The 18,682-nt window shown below is 60.6% G+C and overlaps 1 protein-coding gene across 2 annotated transcripts; it reads left to right on the top strand.

The window, feature by feature from the left end:
• Positions 1 to 2,123: 2,123 nt before the first annotated feature.
• Positions 2,124 to 18,464, top strand: TMEM179 (transmembrane protein 179). Of its 2 annotated transcripts, none has more exons than XM_019010174.4 (4): positions 2,124 to 2,550; positions 11,855 to 11,992; positions 13,745 to 13,823; positions 15,332 to 18,464. In XM_019010174.4, exons 1-4 carry the CDS (start codon positions 2,246 to 2,248, stop codon positions 15,509 to 15,511), a joined length of 702 nt encoding a protein of 233 aa, XP_018865719.3. In that variant the 5' UTR covers positions 2,124 to 2,245; the 3' UTR covers positions 15,512 to 18,464. The 2 variants fall into 2 exon arrangements, with proteins under 2 accessions (XP_018865719.3, XP_063554293.1); XM_063698223.1 differs by lacking the exon at positions 15,332 to 18,464 and adding an exon at positions 14,596 to 15,322 and having other exon boundaries at positions 2,180 to 2,550.
• Positions 18,465 to 18,682: the final 218 nt, after the last annotated feature.

Raw genomic sequence — 18,682 nt, 5'->3', positions numbered from 1 at the left:
TGTCATGGTCTCCTTCATGTTGGCCAGAGTCTAGAAGTGTAACACCCCCAGATGTGTTCAAATTGGTCCAACTGCTGGATAATGAGTGGATGGAACTTCCACTCTTGCCCAAGTTAGGGGAGGGGGTGAATTTCCTGAGTGAGCTCCCTTTGGGGAGAATTGGGGATACTCCAAGAGTGGTAAAAACCCTGAGTGGATTCTCCAAGAGAAGAGTGGCCGTTGCTGACCTCGTGGCTGGCCTTCAAGGCCCGACTTTAAAGTGACTGCAAAATGAAATGCAATCCACAGAAGAGAAGAAGTTGCAAATGGTGGCAAGCGTAAGAAGATATGCTCAGCCTCATGATGCCAAAGGAAGTCCAAGTTCACACAGCAATGAGCGCATTCTGTGGAAACTGGCAGGATTTGCATACAACTGCTGTTTCTTAGCCAGGGAGGGGAGGGGTCTACAACCCAGATGTGAGGGTAAATTTGAACAACATTTTTATTTTTTTATTTTTATTTTTATTTTTTTTGAGACCAAGTCTCGCTCTGTCGCCCAAGCTGGAGTGTAGTGGCGTGATCTCGGCTCACTGCAACCTCTGCCTCCCAGGTTCAAGCGATTCTCCTGTCTTGCCCTCCCGAGTAGCTGGGACTACAGGCACCCGCCACCACACCCGGCTGATTTTTTTTTTTTTATTTTCAGTAGAGATGGTGTTTCACCATGTTAGCCAGGATGGTCTCGATCTCCTGACCTCGTGATCCGCCCACCTCGCCCTCCCAAAGTGCTGGGATTACAGGCGTGAGCCACCGCGCTCGGCTGAACAACATTTTTAAAGCTGGTTTGGCAATTTTTGTCAACATTTTAAATGTGCATACCCCATGACCCAGCAATTCCTCTTCTAAGAATTTCTCTTATAAAAATGCCTGTGCAAGCACGCAAACATATGTGTACAGGAATGTTCACATACAGCATTTGAGACAGGAAAAACTGGATACACAAAACATCCACCTTAAGAGGAATAGTTATGCAAATTGTGGAATCATCATTATAATGGAGTCTTATGCAGTTATTAAAAGAACAAAATAGGTGTATGTGTAGGCAGGGAATAATCTCCTTGACATTTTGTTGAATAAAAGAATCAGCCTTCAAAAAACTATGTATGGTATGAAGCATTTTTGTTAATTCTGTGTGTGTGCTTATGTGCTTAGCAAAATGTCTAGCAAAATAGATGCCAGGGTATTAAAGTGGTCACCCCTGGTAGTGTGATGGGGTAGGGGAGGGGATGAGGAGAAGGCTTTCTATTTTATTGTATACATATCTCTATTACTTGACTTAAGAAATGAGCATATATTACTTAGTGAAACAAAAAGATGTTTTAATGCTTGCAACAAAAATGCTGATGGAATTTTAGACCAGGGAGGAGCAATATGAAGGCTTCCTCACTCTGCGAACTGGACTAAAGGTGACTTAGTCTTAAAGGCAACTGGAAAAGGCATTAATTCTATTCATTAATATGCCTCAGCGATTTCCATCTCAGCAAAGATGTCTTAATGAGGCGCTCGGGGCACCCATTACTTATCTTACAAATGCAGCTCCAGGGTCCTGCCCGTGTCAGGCAGTGTAACACACGTCCCCGCGGAGGGCTGGCGCTGCGGAAGCTCCCGCTCCACCCCCTCCTGCCCACACCTGGCCTCACCCTCCCCATCTCTTCGAGGATGACCTCTGTCCCAGTCCCTTGCACCCCGACTCCTCCACGATCTGGCCCCTCCCCTCATACGTTGCATTTCGGGACCCCCGCAAGGGAATCACTTCAGCCTGGACTGCAAACCGCACTCCTACATCTCACTATGAGCACCTTGGGGGTGTCCTCCAACAGCCCCCGCCCCGCCCTCTCTCTCTTGGTCTCCTTTCTTTCGAGCTGATGAGGAACTGAGGACCCAGAGTCGGCCTGTGTGAGGCCGGTACAGGTGGCTCCCGCAGTCTTTAGCGGCACAGGGTCGGTCTCCCCAGGCCGACCTGGTAAAATTCCCGCATCTCCCGCAGGCCACCCTTCTCTGGCCCCTGGACCCCGGGCTCCTGGCCCGCGCGCACCAGGAGCTGTCCGCAGTGCTGACCGCAGGCGCTTCCCGCGCTCGGCCGATGCGCACGCGTCCCGGGAGGGGCGCGCGGGACCCGCCGGCGCCGCCACTGCGCAGCCTCCCGCGGCCTCCCCGCCCGGCGCAGCCTCCCGCGGCCTTCCCGCCGCCGCTCTCGCCCGGGCCGGCCATGGCGCTCAACAATTTCCTTTTCGCTCAGTGCGCCTGCTACTTCTTGGCCTTCCTGTTCAGCTTCGTGGTGGTGGTCCCGCTGTCCGAGAACGGCCACGACTTCCGCGGCCGCTGCCTGCTCTTCACCGAGGGCATGTGGCTGAGCGCCAACCTCACGGTGCAGGAGCGCGAGCGCTTCACGGTGCAGGAGTGGGGCCCGCCGGCCGCCTGCCGCTTCAGCCTGCTCGCCAGCCTCCTGTCTCTGCTGCTGGCCGCCGCGCACGCCTGGCGCACGCTCTTCTTCCTCTGCAAGGGACACGAGGGGTAAGTGGGGGCCGCTCCCGGCGCGGCGCCCCTTCCATGCCATCAGCGCCCCCAGACCCACCTCCCCGGGGAGGCGCGCGAGTCCCTCCGTCTCTCAGGCAGCTCCGAGGCCCGCAAATGTCAACAATCCGCCCTCACCCCCTACACGCAGACCGCCCTTTGTCTACACACACATCCAGGGACCATGACGACCACCGGTCCTGCGTACAAGGCCAGTGCCTCCCCTCCCCAGGTGCGCATCACCTCCCGCTTCCGGGCATCTGCCGCCTTGGGTTGCAGATGTTGCACCGTCATCACCCAGCAGGCCTGGACCTTCCTGGGCGGGCTCAGCCGGGCCACACTCGCCAGGACCGGCGACAACTCCCAGCCCGGTCTAGGGCTTGCACTGAGCTCTCCAGGTCCCAGTGACAAGGTGAACTGGGGAGCCCCACCCGGCACCATCGCCCCGGGAAAGGGACGGCAGACGGCTGTCTGGAGGGGAGCCACCCAGGCCCACCTCGAGCTCAGGCCTTGGATGGGGAGCTGGAGAGAGACTGCAGGGCGAGGGCTGTGCCTTGTGGGCTCAGCGCCTTCCTCCTCCTGGCCTGCATTTTCCTCTTTCTCTTTCCTGCTCCGGCTAGATACTGGAGCCCATACAACCTGGTTCACCTGGGGTGCGGTGACACCCTTAGCCAGTGGCGCCCTGGGGGCCCTCTGAGGGCCCACCCACTCCCTCTGCAGGTGCTCTCTGTGAACCCTCCCACTCCCTCTGTGAGCCCACCCACCCCCTCTGTGAATCCACCCACCCCCTCTGTGAACCCACCCACTCCCTCTGTGAGCCCACCCACCCCCTCTGTGAACCCTCCCACTCCCTCTGTGAGCCCACCCACCCCCTCTGAGAAACCCTCCCACTCCCTCTGTGAACCCACCCACTCCCTCTGTGGGTGCCCTCTGTGGGCCCTCCCACTCCTCTGGCTGAGGCCTGCAGTGCCCAGGAGCAGCCCGAGATCCTGTAGAGGTTCCGGGAGAGCACTCATGAAACCCAGGCTCCTCCCAAACTCTGCCCTCACCCCCATCCTTTGTTGTAGGTTTTCACTTCCTGCACGCAGGTGGGAGATGAGAAGGGCTCAGAGGGGTGCGGGCGGCAGGAGTGGGGAAGCCCTCCTGTTGCCCCCCCTGTGAGCCCACCGCTTGGTTTTGGCTGAGAGAGGGGCCAGAGAGGGGAAGAAGAGGGGCTTCAGGGAGAAGGGAGGGAGCCAGGACTATGCTGAGTGGGGCTGCAAAATCTGGAGGAGGGGTGAGAATCCCAGCGCCTGTGGGTAGGAGCGCCCTGGGGCTGCTGCAGCACAGTTGCACCAACTGGACTGAAACCCACTTGTCCCACCACCCTCTGCTGCTGTCCTCACAGGGCGTCTTTTCTCTGCTTCTCTGTCCTCCCTCTTTTTACAGGGACACTAGTCACTGGATTCAGGGCCCACTCTAAACTCAGGGAGATATCCTGAGATCCAGAGCTTAATTACACCTGCAAAGATGCTATTTCCAAACAAAGTCACAGTCACGGGTACCAGGGGTGGGACTTGGGCATATCTTTTGGGGGACACCATTCAACCCACGACACTAAGGTTCTGGATGGGGGTCAGTAGCAAGCTGGCTGTCAGCCTGGGAGGACCCAGGTACTGTGGGGCCATGGGCCCAAATTGTGTGGCTGGAGCCCTGCTCGAGGTGGGGTCAGGCCGGGCGCAGGGTAGTGTCCTGCCTATTTGCAGCCGTCCTCCTTCCCTCAGCCCACTCCAGGGCTGCTGTCCCAAGAAGAGGCTTGAGATGTCATCTGCACCCATGTTGCCAAACCCAAGAGTTGCCCAGTCCATGCTGTGCATGCAGGGCAGGCAGGTGGAAGCCTCCCTGAATGAGACAAGTGTGAAGAGGGAGTGGGACAGCCAGCGAGTAGGGTCAGCCTCCCAACACTTGAGGTCCCTTTAGTCTGGGAAGCTGAGGGTGAAGGGTGCAGGCCAGGTGGGGCCACAGTTGGTTCCTTGCTCACGCACGTCTTCTTCGCCTCCTGGGTGTCCCTCAGGGTGCCTATGGTCCAGCTGGGGCTGACAGAGGGTGGCTCTCTAGATAGGACCCAGCTATGTGGTCAGAGTGATGGGAAATTTTATAGGGGGTTCCACCAGAAGCTGGGGGACAGGGAGAGGGGAGAAAAGAGCCCCAGAGCTTGCAAGACAGGAGTCCAGGTCGCACAGGGTATGGTCTATTTCGCACACACTGGGCAGCAGACCCAGGGATGCCGTAACAGCAGCTCTGCCTCTTGCCATCTCACAGAAGGTGTCTGTCTGTCAGCCGTGGCAAACTGCCAGCACCATCTCCTTCCAAAGGCAGAAAACAGATTCCTGGGGAGTCTGCAGGCCTTCCCAGCACTCTTTGTGGTGTTCCATCCTCCCAAAGGGTGGAGCCGGCTGGGATGCAGGCCGGCTGTGTGGCCTCTGCTGCAGCCCTGCTGACCGGCCCATATGGGATTTAGGAAGCCTTAGATGGCCTGGTGTGCTCAGGCCTGTGGGGGTTAGGGTGAGGGTTAGGGTTGTCGAGGGGGGCTACACTGTGGAGGCTCACCATGGCCTTGACCCCACTGGAGGTCAGGTCTGGGCAGCTCATGCTGTCAGGGAGGGCCCTGTGGCAGAGCATTTCAGGTTCAGCCCCTTTGCTTCAGTTCAGGGGTTCACCAATCCTCCCACCACTGACCTCCGCCCACCCTGCTCTTTTCCAGGGACATCTGGTGCCTGTGTCCTTCTTGACCATCAGGAATTAGTGGCTCAGTTCACGTGGTCATGTGGCCACCTGTCCCCCACCTCATGCACTGCACAGTCCATTGGCAGACGGCTTGTGGGATGACATCTGTCAAACATGTCAGCACTCCATTGAGTTCTGGTTGTAGGCGAAGGTTAACGCTCTCAAGAGCCATCTCAGGCCATGGGTCCCCACCCTAGGGGACCCCACCCTAGGGGACCCACAGCTGGGTGAAGCCAAGGCAGACATGCACCTTATTCATCTCTGTGTCCTTAGGGCTGAGCATAGGGGATGGTGCATAGGAGTCCCCAGATAATGTTTGTTGAATGACTGACAGAAAGATGCCTGGGTCCTGAGGCCTGCTGCCTTGTGGTCACTCACCTGGCCCCGATACCTGTGCAGACTCAGTTATCTGGCCAACAGGTCCACCCTTCAGACTTGCCATGTCAGGAAGTTCTGGACCCCTGGGAAGTTCTGCAGGGTCCAGCGACAGAGCAGCCAATTCCAACTCAATTGTTGGTCCAGCTGCATAGACTAGGTGAGCAAGTGCCAGGTAGGTAAAGGGGACTCAGGACCAGCCACGGAGCTGAGACGGGCCTTTACAGGGAGCTCATGTGGTGGACAAGGGCTCTCAGGGCCATCGACGGCCACTGGACATCCAGCCCAGGGAGGAGCCCACTGACCCCATCAGACTCTGGCCGCTAGAGGTCTGGGCCTGGTTAGGACAGCACATGCTCTAACCCTCTAAAGGGGACTCCACCTCCAGGGGCCACCCGGCTGCCCTCCTGCCAGTGTGCGGGCAGGGCCTGTGTGAGGTCTGAGGGGCACATGGCAGGTCCAGAGCTTGTGGAGCAGAGGCCATGTCTCAGGTGCCAGCTTCCTCTTCCTATGGGGGTGTCTTTCATGCAGAGTCTGGGCCCTGAGAGCTCGTGCCCAGAAGTGTGAAAATTAGTCTGAGGGTAGCTTTTTGCAGAGGAGTGTCATCTTGATGCTCCATTATTGGCTGCTGAGTGAATGAGTGAATGAGTGAATGAATGAATGAATGAATGAATGGATGAATGAATGAATGGAATGGCACCTGTGCTTCAGAGGGGCTTGCCATTTCGGGGCAGAAGGGTTTGCTGAGGCAGCCGTGGGCCTGGGGCAGCTGTGCTGAGGGAGGATGGAGCACGTGGGCTGGCAGCAGTTTGTGGTTGGCGGGCCGGAGGCGGCGCTGCGTTAAACTCATCTGCCTGCCCGTGCCGGCGCTGAGCCTTCACATTGCTGGGCTTTCCAGGACAGCGGTCACCATGGAGATGGCACATCCTGGCAGGGCACCCTGAGCAGCAGTGAAGAGAGACAGGGTTAACCCTGTGTGTGCTGGGTCCCTGTTCCTGACCACTGTCCTGGCCTGGCCTTGGTGAGGGAGGGGCTGGGTGGCCCTGTGACCTCTGGGGAGCTGGATCCGGGGATGCTCTGGACACATCCAATTCTTCAAAGACCTGGACAGCCTGGGCAGGATCCCTGGAAACCAACCAGAAAGGAATGAGAGGAGCAGACCGAGGCCGTCAGCTGGCAGCGGCCCCAGCCTGGGGTCCCTTCCCTATCTCATGGAGAACTCCTCGATCTGGTCATGGGAGAAGACTCCAAAATTGGGCCATTTCATAGGGGTGAGGCTGGATGTTTGAAGTCTCCAGATAATTGGCTTTTCTGTCTGTTGGAGGTTGTGTTGTGGCCCATGCTCAGTGGTGGGAAGGGGACAGTGGGTCGCCTGGGCCCAGAGCCTCTGCGGTATCTCAGGTGCACTGGGCCAGGTATTTGCAGGCACCAGGGTCTTTCAGGGAGACCTTGCCCTTAGGGAGCCCGGCCACACAGGGAAGCTTAGGCCGTGCACGTGCCTGTCTAGAATTCGGTATACTATAGATGTGGAGGGTGCTGCCCCACCCTCCCGAGGGGGTTGGGATGTGGCACTGGGTAATGGCCCTAGCCCAGCCTCCTCTCTGTACTGTGGTCAGCCTGGCCCTCCAGGGAGGTCTCTGGGATGGCCTGTCAGGGAAGTCTAGGAATGCCAGGTGCCGGAGGGTGCTCTTGCCAGACCGGGTCCCTGGGAGGACCGCAGGAGGGTTGTCCAGCAGGTGGAGGGGTGGACGTGCCCTGTGGGAGCCTGGCAAGGGGCTGTCCCCTGCCCCTACTCCAGCACCATCCAGCGGGCCGGGTTTGGTGAGTCTCAGAGCTGTCATACATGGGACTGGCTCCATTCGCCCTGCCCAAGCCTGAATCATTGTGTGCTAGTGTCTCCCGCCTGCTCTTCAGAGTGCGTCTCCTTCTCCATTCTTTGTCTGGAGGCTGAAAGGTGTGGACCATGGCAGTGGCCCCTTCCTTGCCCCTGGCTGTGGAGCTGACCCTGGCCGTGCCTCGCCACCACCTTCTCCTTGGCTGGGGCGGAGCAGCTGGTCCAAGACTGCAGAGGTGGGGCAGGCTTACTGCGTCCCGCTCTGTGACTATAGGCCCCTAGCCCCTCATTTGCACCCCCAGGCCAGATGGATTTTGGGGTTCAGAACTGTGTCCTCAGGGTCCCAGCAGCAGCAGATGGCTCACCCAAGGAAGGGTCATTGAAGGAGGGCTGGTTGACAAGAGATGAAGTGGTGGGGTTCATGGGGTCAGTGGAGGTGGTGCTGTCCCCATCCCTGGCTAACGGGACCTGGACGGGTGGGTCACCTGGAGAGGAGCAGTGACTTTCAGTGGAGGGACGTGGTAGCAAATTCCCACCTTGCTCTCCCACCCTCCCACCCCATTGCCCAAACCCAGCCGGAAGCCAGAGGGCACGGGGTCATCGCCATGGTCCACACCTTTCAGCCTCCAGACAGAGAATGGAGAAGGAGATGCACTCTGAAGAGCAGGCGGGAGACACTGGCACATGGTGATTCAGGCTTGGGCAGGGCAGATGGAGCCAGTCCCATGTGTGACAGCTCTGAGACTCACAGCACACTGGGCCGGAGAGGGGCCGAGAATGGCCCCACACCCATCCCGGCGAACTTTTGCCGCTGCTCTTTCTGTCTTCAGAGAGCTTTGGATGTGGCGCTGCGACGGGGGTTGTGGCTTGTCTACTGGCACACGGTACCCACTCTCCAGCCATCTTCGGCCGTGAGGCCTGGGCAGAGGCTCGGTCATCCCCCACGCATACGTGTGTGAGTCCTGCTGGTCCTGCCCTCATTGGTGTGGTTGTTGGATCACAGCCCATGGCTTTAAGAGTGTCCCTGTGTCCTCTCCGCTTGTCTGGGACTCCCTGGGGTGGCTCAAGCCCTCCCGTTCCTGGGGGGTGGTTCTGCTGTCAGCCCAGCAGTCACCAAAACAGTGTGTCTGGGACTGGGGCCAGTGGACGGGTTCCTTGGAGGCACCAGATGTTACAAAGCAGCCTGGTGCCGCCTGCTCTGAGTTGGGCGCTGTGGCCTGGGTTTATCCTCAGCACGTTGGCTGGGGCACCTCCCGGGGCCAGGACTTCGTCTTTTGTATCACTCTGCCCTCTGTGTCCAGCACAGGGCGAGCAGGTGCTCAGAAAGTGCCTGCTGAATGAATGAACAATGCGCTGGCCTCCACTTTGCCTCATCAGCAGCTGCCGAGTTCGGATGACGGTAGCGTTGATGTTTTCTTGGCTGAGATTCCAGGGAGACCTTGTTTATTAAATGATCACTGTGAAGCTGTTTCCATGGGTCACCTCCCTTAGATCCAGTGTGCTGACAGCATGCAGGCTAACATCGAGCCTGCTGGCAGGTGAGAGGCAGGAGCAGCCCCTTCTCAGCCATGCTGTTAGTGCTGGTGTCCGCCCGTGAGGAAGTCCCCCTCAGGGCTCCCACTGGAGGGACAGTCCCTATCCCTACCCCCTCTCCCTACCCCCCGGAGCCTCCGTGTGCATTCCAGGCTGAGCCCACCCCAGGCCCATACGAGGGACTTTGAATCTTGATGGAGCAATTCAGAGATGGTGGACGTTTGCAGGCCAGGCAGGAGGGTCGGGTGGGGTGGGTGTCCCGACCACGTGCCCGGTATCCTCAGAAGAGGAAACACGAGCATCCTCTGAAAGCCATGGCCGTGTGCGCCCTGGCAGAGGCCTCAGACCCCTGGGGCAGTGTGGCCCAGCCCTAAGCAAGCTCCTTCCTCATGGCCCTGCCTCCTGCACTCCCCATGCTCTGGCCCTGGTCAGATGGGCCCAATCACAGCCTGGCCTTTTAAGTTTAAATGGATAAACCAGAGCTGGCCCATCAAGCAAGTCCTACCAGGGGTCCAGGCCACGCGTTGATGATCTGCGGGTGAATGGAAGCTCTCGGCATCACAGGCTGGGGGCTTGTAAACAACAGGCATTTACTACTCACACTTCTGGAGGCTAGAGGTCTGGGATCCAGGCTGGGATCCAGGTTCGATGCCTGCTGAGGGCCCGTTCCTCTTGCTGTGTCCTTATCTGCTGGGAGCTCGCTTGGTGGGGTCTCTCCTAGGAGGGCACTCATTTCATTCATGAGGCTTCACCCTCATGACCTCCCCTCTTCCCAAAGGCCCCACTTTCTAACCCCTCAGTGGACTGGAACATATGGATTTGGGGGGACACAAGCACCTGGGCCAGAGTTGCTGGTGACTGTCGCTGGACGGCTTTGGAAGGGTGTCATTCACTTCCACCCCAGGTGCACCCTCTTTTATGAAATGGTGGGGACCAGGGTTCCAGGTCCTGGGTCTTTGGGAAGGTGTGACCTGCAGCCCAGGGTGGGCACACGGAGCTGCCCGAGGGACCACAGGAAGGGGGAACAACTCCTTGAGGCCCCACAGGGCCCAACCCAGGAATCCTGAGGGTCCGGGGGGTGCTGCTGGTGGGGGTCGCCTGGGAGGTGGTGTCCAGTGAGCCTGCCCCTCCTGTTTCTGGCTGCAGCCTGGGGGCGGGGGTCGCCTGGGAGGTGGTGTCCAGTGAGCCTGCCCCTCCTGTTTCTGGCTGCAGCCTGGGGGCGGGGGTCGCCTGGGAGGTGGCGTCCAGTGAGCCTGCCCCTCCTGTTTCTGGCTGCAGCCTGGGGGCGGGGGTCGCCTGGGAGGTGGCGTCCAGTGAGCCTGCCCCTCCTGTTTCTGGCTGCAGCCTGGGGGCGGGGGTCGCCTGGCAGGTGGTGTCCAGTGAGCCTGCCCCTCCTGTTTCTGGCTGCAGCCTGGGGGCGGGGGTCGCCTGGCAGGTGGCGTCCAGTGAGCCTGCCCCTCCTGTTTCTGGCTGCAGCCTGGGGGCGGGGGTCGCCTGGCAGGTGGCGTCCAGTGAGCCTGCCCCTCCTGTTTCTGGCTGCAGCCTGGGGGCGGGGGTCGCCTGGCAGGTGGCGTCCAGTGAGCCTGCCCCTCCTGTTTCTGGCTGCAGCCTGGGGGCGGGGGTCGCCTGGCAGGTGGCGTCCAGTGAGCCTGCCCCTCCTGTTTCTGGCTGCAGCCTGGGGGCGGGGGTCGCCTGGGAGGTGGCGTCCAGTGAGCCTGCCCCTCCTGTTTCTGGCTGCAGCCTGGGGGCGGGGGTCGCCTGGGAGGTGGTGTCCAGTGAGCCTGCCCCTCCTGTTTCTGGCTGCAGCCTGGGGGCGGGGGTCGCCTGGGAAGTGGTGTCCAGTGAGCCTGCCCCTCCTGTTTCTGGCTGCAGCCTGGGGGCGGGGGTCGCCTTGCAGGTGGTGTCCAGTGAGCCTGCCCCTCCTGTTTCTGGCTGCAGCCTGGGGGCGGGGGTCGCCTGGGAGGTGGTGTCCAGTGAGCCTGCCCCTCCTGTTTCTGGCTGCAGCCTGGAGGCGGGGGTCGCCTGGGAGGTGGTGTCCAGTGAGCCTGCCCCTCCTGTTTCTGGCTGCAGCCTGGGGGCGGGGGTCGCCTGGGAGGTGGTGTCCAGTGAGCCTGCCCCTCCTGTTTCTGGCTGCAGCCTGGGGGCGGGGGTCGCCTGGGAGGTGGTGTCCAGTGAGCCTGCCCCTCCTGTTTCTGGCTGCAGCCTGGGGGCGGGGGTCGCCTGGCAGGTGGTGTCCAGTGAGCCTGCCCCTCCTGTTTCTGGCTGCAGCCTGGGGGCGGGGGTCGCCTGGCAGGTGGTGTCCAGTGAGCCTGCCCCTCCTGTTTCTGGCTGCAGCCTGGAGGCGGGGGTCGCCTGGGAGGTGGTGTCCAGTGAGCCTGCCCCTCCTGTTTCTGGCTGCAGCCTGGGGGCGGGGGTCGCCTGGGAGGTGGTGTCCAGTGAGCCTGCCCCTCCTGTTTCTGGCTGCAGCCTGGGGGCGGGGGTCGCCTGGCAGGTGGTGTCCAGTGAGCCTGCCCCTCCTGTTTCTGGCTGCAGCCTGGGGGCGGGGGTCGCCTGGCAGGTGGTGTCCAGTGAGCCTGCCCCTCCTGTTTCTGGCTGCAGCCTGGGGGCGGGGGTCGCCTGGGAGGTGGTGTCCAGTGAGCCTGCCCCTCCTGTTTCTGGCTGCAACCTGGGGGCGGGGGTCGCCTGGGAGGTGGCGTCCAGTGAGCCTGCCCCTCCTGTTTCTGGCTGCAGCCTGGGGGCGGGGGTCGCCTGGGAGGTGGCGTCCAGTGAGCCTGCCCCTCTCGTCTCTGGCTGCAGCTCCTTCTTCTCCGCCTTCCTGAACCTCCTGGTCAGCGCCTTCGTGGTCTTCCTGGTCTTCATTGCCAGCACCATCGTGAGCGTGGGCTTCACCATGTGGTGCGACACCATCACCGAGAAGGGCACCGTACCCCACAGGTGCGCCCGCCCCACCCGCCTCGGCCTCGGCCCACCTCCCCGGAAGATCCCTTGACACCCTGCCCTGCTGTGGGTGATCTTCCCTCACGAAGCCCATCCTGAGTCTGCGGTCCCTGGTCCCACTGTGCACTGTGCCCCTGCCTGTGCATACCTGTGCAGCCCCTTCCCTGAGACCCACCCCGCAATGTCAGACACCTTCCCGCCCTAGGAGCCGGCAGCGTCACACGTCACACACGAGCGATCATCCCTAGGGCTGGATACAGCTGGGGGTGGCTCCAGGTGGTCAGAGACTCTGGCTGCCCCGTTCTTGCCACCAGGGCTTAGATGACAGATCCCGTGCAGCATGGCCCCGGGTCCTGGGAGGCTTGGTGTGGCCACACAGCCAGTGACCGTGGGGCTTCTGTCCTGTGCTGGCTGCATGGGAGAGCCCAGGGAGCATTAGGCTCAGGGCTTTGGTCCTCATGGTGAGGGGTTTGGAAGATGGTGGAAGGGATGGGGATGGTGAAGAACAGGAGCAGAGGAAGCTTCTGGCAGGGTGAGGGTCAGCTCCCAGGCGGGTTGGGGATGGAGGCCTTTGAGCCATGGTGGTCCCTCTGGGATCTTAGCAGGGGCATCATCTGGCTTGTGGGGGGCCCCGGAGTGGAGCACAGTGACTGTCTGCCCCCCACAGTGGGATGCCCCGCCCTGAGGGGCACCATCCAGCGCCCCAGGCCAAAACCCTGGAAGACAGGAACCCTCCAGAGTTTCCACATTCTTCCTTTAAGCAAACCCAGACCTGAAACCCCAGCATCTGCAACAGATGCAGCAGAGCCGAAGGGGCTCCCTGCCTGTCCCTTGCCTCCACCTTGGGGTACCTGGGGCACAAACCAGAGGAAAGCAGGAGCACCTGGGTGTGTGGCCCTGCAGGGCCTCCTGTGCTGAGCTGTGCCCTGTGCCTCATTGTGCACTGTCCCAGCTCTGCCAGCTGGCTCGGGCTACCTGCTTCCCAAGAGTGTGGGCAACCCCTGGTACACACGCAAAGTTTCCTTGGCCTCACGGACACTGTTTCCAGCCCTTCAGCCCCTCCAGGGATTTGGGGCCGCTGGGCCCCCTCTTTCTGGCACCCTACTCCTGTCAATGTGTCCTGGCTTCACGTTTTATGTTGGGGGTGCAGGACACCTACCGGGAGCCCAGGCCTGGCTCACTCCCGGGCCCTCTGATGCCCACTGCTTCCACAGATGCCTCCGTGATGGGGGCAGAGCTTCTGGGCAGCATTGGTGGGGATGCCACCTCCATCTCTGTCTGGCTGAGGCAGCCCTGCATCTCCTGCCTCTGAGAACCCGTGACCCTCAGAGTGTGGGGCATGGGGGGCAGAGGGTCCAGAAAAGCAGAGGCTGAGCTGGCGTCTTCTGGCCGTCCTGGGTCAGGACAGGGAGGGGCCTGGCCTCTGAGACCCTGTGATCCTCAGAGTGTGGGGCATGGGGGGCAGAGCGTCCAGGAGGGCAGAGGCAGAGCTGGCGTCTTCTGGCTGTCCAGGGCCAGGACAGGGAGGGGCCTGGAGGTTTCCTTCCCCAAAGGCTGTCCTGCTCCATGGAGAAGGCATCGAGGCTAACCGTCCGTGGTGTCCCCAGAGACTCCCTGCTGCCCCCTCCCCCCCCCCCCCCGCCCAACAATTGTAGGGCAAAGCTCCTGGCTCTCTGGCCAGCGGCTCAGCCATGTCCCGCACTGGCTGTCCTGTGTGGTCACCCTCCACCCTATGTCCTGCTGTTTTAGCTGTGAAGAGCTCCAGGACATCGACTTGGAGCTGGGCGTGGACAACTCCGCCTTCTACGATCAGTTTGCAATTGCCCAGGTAGGGGGCTCTGGGCAAGAAGGGAGGCTTGCAATGCTGGGAGGGGGCCATTTACTGCTGGACATTTGCTGAGCTCTCCCCCATCCAGAGGAGGAGGCAGGCTCCTGTATGGATAAGGTAGTTAGCAATGGGACCAGGCAGTGGAAGCAGTCGGGAAGGCTTCCTGCAGGAGGTGGGGGAGAGCTGGGCTTTTGTAGGTGGGTTTGGGGAGGAGATGGCCACAGTGAGTTAGAATCAGGAAGTGGCAAGGCCCTGGGGTCTGGGGTGGGAAGTGTGGGGGTGTGGGGGGGAGGTGGTGCCAGAAACGAAACCAGGCATCAGATCCTGGGGGTCCAGTGTAGGGACAAGGGCTTTGGACTTTGGTGCTGGCGCTAGGTGGGCCTGTTCAGATCAGAGCTGGAGGCTTAGAGGCGTCCCCTAGCCAGGGGGAAGCTGATACAGAGTCCAAGGAAGGAGGCAGGGGATCCCACTTGTGAATTCAGATTTGCCACCCTGCCCTTGTATAAGCTGCGTCCCCCGCCCCCTAGGAGACTTGGTGGAGGGCGATGGTGGCCCCCACTCTGAGGGACGCTTTTTGCTGAAATGCAGACATGTGGGGACACATCAGTGGCCCGTGAGGGCCGGAGGGGGAACCCTGGAATTGGGTTTGCCCCTTGAAATTTGCAGGTGTGCCCCAGACAGAGATGAGGCAGATGAGGGGTGCCGGGGGGGGTGGTGGCTGAGACCAGACACCTGGCTCCTGCCAGCACTGATCAGGGCCCGCTGGCTTCAGGTCCAATTCCGGACCCCAGACTGGCCTCTGAAGGCCCTTGCTGGCCGTGGCTGGCCTGAGGACGCTTCTTCTGGCCAGGAGCCCTCCAAGGGTGCTGGACATGAGTGGGCCTGAATGCTCTTTGCCGAGATGAACTGGATCTGTCAAAGACACCTTCATGCAAATTTAGTGAGTGGAAGAGGCCTCAGGCCTAATTTGTGCCAGTTGGATTAAGGTGTGAGTGCAGTCTGATGGCAAATACGCTCAAATGAGAATCAGCTTAATGTAGCTCAGGCCTGGTTCTGATTAAATTGTTTCTCCTTCAACTGTTTGGAAACAGCGGCTAAAGGTCAATTTATTCCGGTGGTTGGAGGAGCCTCCACTGTTTACCCGCCCTCCTTAGAGCCGACAGGCCCGAGCTGCTGGAGGAGAAAGCACTCGCCACTGGCCACTGCCCCTCCTCAGGGCCTCTGGCCGGCCTGGAGTGAGGGTTGGTCTGAGTGCCCAGGGCTTTTGCACCAGAGTGGGTTCCGGGAGGGCCACAGGTGCTGGAAAACGATGCTGGCTGCAGGAAGGAACTCAGAAGCTTGATCTTGGGCAGGGTCTTCAGGAGCTGGCCCTGCCCCATGTCCCCGGCCTCCTCCTTCCTCTGAGTCCTGTCCTTTCCCTGCAGAGCAGAGCCTGGGGGCTGGTGGGAGGGGTTGCACTGACAGCGGACCCCCAACGGCCTCTGACCCTGACCCTGCCCTCTGTGCAGTTTGGCCTCTGGGCCTCATGGCTGGCCTGGCTGGCCATCACCACGCTGGCCTTCCTGAAGGTCTACCACAACTACCGTCAGGAGGACCTGCTGGACAGCCTGATCCACGAGAAGGAGCTGCTGCTGGCCCGGCCGTCCCCACGCACCTCCTTCCAAGAGGAGAAGAGCGCTGTCATTTAGGCACAGTGCAGGCAGGGGGAGCTGGCCCCGACCTCCCTGCTGCGCTCGGGGGCACGGGCCTGCCTGGGGAAGCAGCTGGGGGGCTCTGCCTGGGCCCTGACCACATGCAGCCCTGCGTGTGTCCCCTCGACACCACGTGTAGTGAGGTGAGCGCCCCAGTGCCCACCTGTGAGCCTAGCAGTGGACTGGGTGGGTGCCGGCTCCCTGATGAGGATGGTGCAGAGAGACTATGGGTGTGGGGCGGGGGCGGGGGGCACCTCCAGGCCTCGCACAGGGCCCCTTGGCTGTCCCAGTAGGACCTGACTGGCCAGCCTATGTGGAGGGCGTCCAGCTTGTCTCCCCCAACCCTGGCCGGATGCTGTCTCCATGCCAGCTGGCCCAGGGGTGGCCAGACGTCACTCAGCCCTGAACGAATTCTGCATGAATTCTGCCATCCAGGCAGAGGCTGCGTGTGGGGAGGAGCTCACGGCACCTTCCAGCCTCTGGCCCCAGGTTGGCCCCCTCCCCAGCTGAGTCCCCCTCCTGGGTGGGTGCCATAGGCCTGGGAGACCCTGTGGCCGGGCTCAGGGAGGCTTCTGAGGCCTGTGAGTTGACCTCACTGTGTGTGGGTCCTGTCTGTGCTTGGCTGAGGGTCAGGGAAGTGGTAATCTGGGCTCCACAGAATCGAGGGCATCATCTGGTTGGGGATTTCGAGGGCACATGTACCACATAGAGAACTGGGCCAGGAGCCATGGCAGGGGTCTGTGTGTGGGTAAGGGAGGATGTGATTGTGAGTGCCTTTGTGCATGGGAGGGTGTGATTGTGTATATGAGTGCATGAGAGGATGTGACTGTGCATGTGTGGGTGTGACAGTGCAGGTGTGACTGCATGTGAAGGTGTCACTGAGTGTGCACGAGAGGGTGTGACTGTGCATGTGAGAGTGAATGTGTGACTGCATGTGCAGGTGTGACTGCATGGGAGGATAGTGTGCATGAGTGTGCATGTGGGCGTGACTGCATGTGAGGGTGTGACTGAGTGTGCATGTGAGGGTGTGACTGCATGTGAGGGTGTGACTGTGAGTGCATGTATGGGTGTGACAGTGCAGGTGTGACTGCATGTGAAGGTGTGACTGAGTGCATGAGAGTGTGACTGCATGTGAGAGTGAATGTGTGACTGCATGTGAGAGTGTGAATGTGTGACTGCATGTGCAGGTGTGACTGCATGGGAGGATATGAGTGCATGAGTGTGCATGTGAGGGTGTGACTGCATATGAGGGTGTGACTGCATGTATGGGTGTGACAGTGCAGGTGTGACTGTGTGCATGTGAAGGTGTGACTGAGTGCATGAGAGTGTGACTGTGTGCATGTGAGAGTGAATGTGTGACTGCACGTGTGAGTGACTGCATGGGAGGATGTAAGTGTGCATGAGTGTGCATGTGGGTGTGACTGCATGTGAGGGTGTGACTGTTGTGCGTGTGAAGGCTTGATTGTGAGTGTGCCTGGGAGGATGTGAGTGTGAGGGTGTGACTACCTGTGATATGAGTGTGCATGCATGTGAGTGTGAGGAGGAGTGTGTAGGTGTGAGTGTCTAGGCAGGTGTGTCTGCAGTGTGTGCAGCATGTGCGTAAGTGCGTGTGAATGTGCGTATGTTGCATGTGAGCATGTGCACGCCTGTGCGTGTGAGCATTGTGTGCGTGATGGGAGCCGTGGGTGCTGTGTGGACGGCCCCTCTGCCCCTCCCATGGGCTCCCACGCCCAGTATCCACCTGAGAGAGGAGGGAGCTGCCTTCCCATTCTGCAGAGTCTGTGTGCTGAGGCCCCGCAGAGGCAAGTGGAGGAGCTGGGATGTGAACCTGGGACCCCAGCGTAGGGGGCTGCTTGGCTGTGGACCCTGCCCCTCAGGAAAGCCCAGGGTCCACCTCCAGAGGACTCGTTCCAGGGCGGGGGCAGGGGCGGGGGGCCTCCCCACCCGGGGCTCGATGAGGGGCTGTCCGTTTCTTGGTTGAGTGCTGCCAAGTGCTCCCTGCTGCTGCACCCACCTTCCCAGGGAGAGGCGAGCCCCTAGCTCCCTGAGTTCGTGACCCACCCTGTCCACCATCAGCAGCTGGCTTGTGTCTCTGGGTGGCTGGGCACCAGCCTCCTGGAGGCCACGTGCCTGGGTCCACATGGAGGGTCCTGGTGGGGGCATCATCCTGGGTCCCGGGAGTGAGGCTGGCAGGTGCCCATCGGGGGTGTCAAGTCCAGGGGGATCGAGGCTCTGGAAGCTTAAGGGGGCTCTGGCCTTGGGTACCAGCTGAGTTTCCAGCTGGCAGCCAGGTCCTCGAGGGAAGAGGTTTGGACAGAATCCGAGGCCCCCTAAGCTGATGGGGTCCCCTGTCTCCCCTTCCAGCCCTGACCCACTGGACATGGGGACTCTTTCCAGTCCGGAGAGCTCCTTGTCTGTGTCCCCAGCAGAAGGTGGGGTGGCTCCTGCCTCACCCTCTGCCCAGCCCTGATCCAGGCCACAGCCATCTAGGGCCCTGAAGGAGGGGCAGGAGGCAGGGGTGGCTTCTGGAACCTGAGGGTTGGCCCCGGTTGGGTCTGTTCTTGGGTGCTGCACTGCTGGATCCCAGGAGCAGGTCTGGAACAGCCCCATGGCTAGGGTGACGGAAATCCTCGGCTGCATGCAGACATAGACCCACCCTGGACTGGGCTGTCCCCGGAGCCCAGACACATCGCCCTGGGAAGGGGCAGCTGGGTCTGCAGTGTGCTGGGCAGGGGCTGGGGGCCCTGGTCGTGGGCTCTCCAGGGTCCCTCAGGGGATTGGGCCTCTCCCCAGGCAGGAAGGTGGGAAGTGCAGGCATGACCCGGGGTTCCTGAGGCGTGTCCACCAAGTTGCTTCTGAGACGCCTTCGCTTCTGTCCTGGCTGTCTGTTAATGATATCCCTGTTCTAATTCCACTCTGGCTAAACTGAAAGTAAAGATCCTTAAGCTTACATGTGTCTATTCCTCAAAATCAAAATAAAAACAAAAGCACCCGAGTCTCCAACAGGGATGAGGAGGAGCGTGTGGGGCTTCTGTCTGCCCTCTCCGCCGTCGGCTGGCCTGGCTCGTGGTTCTAACTACAGGGATGAGGAAGAGCGTGTGGGGCTTCTGTCTGCCCTCTCCGCCGTCGGCTGGCCTGGCTCGTGGTTCTGTCTGTAATTTGTGGGTC

This window comes from Gorilla gorilla, chromosome 15 (assembly GCF_029281585.2).
Source record: "Gorilla gorilla gorilla isolate KB3781 chromosome 15, NHGRI_mGorGor1-v2.1_pri, whole genome shotgun sequence".
NCBI lineage: Eukaryota > Metazoa > Chordata > Mammalia > Primates > Hominidae > Gorilla > Gorilla gorilla.
The sequence above is the reverse complement of the archived record's forward strand: the minus strand, read 5'-3'. Positions and strand labels throughout refer to the sequence as shown.

Excerpts from the sequence above, each read along its gene's own strand:
- TMEM179 (XM_019010174.4), top strand. The coding sequence starts at position 2,246 with ATGGCGCTCAACAATTTCCTTTTCGCTCAGTGCGCCTGCTACTTCTTG. Across the intron at positions 11,993-13,744 it reads AAGGGCACCGTACCCCACAG|CTGTGAAGAGCTCCAGGACA; the intron begins GTGCGCCCGCCC and ends CTGCTGTTTTAG. Across the intron at positions 13,824-15,331 it reads ATCAGTTTGCAATTGCCCAG|TTTGGCCTCTGGGCCTCATG; the intron begins GTAGGGGGCTCT and ends CCCTCTGTGCAG.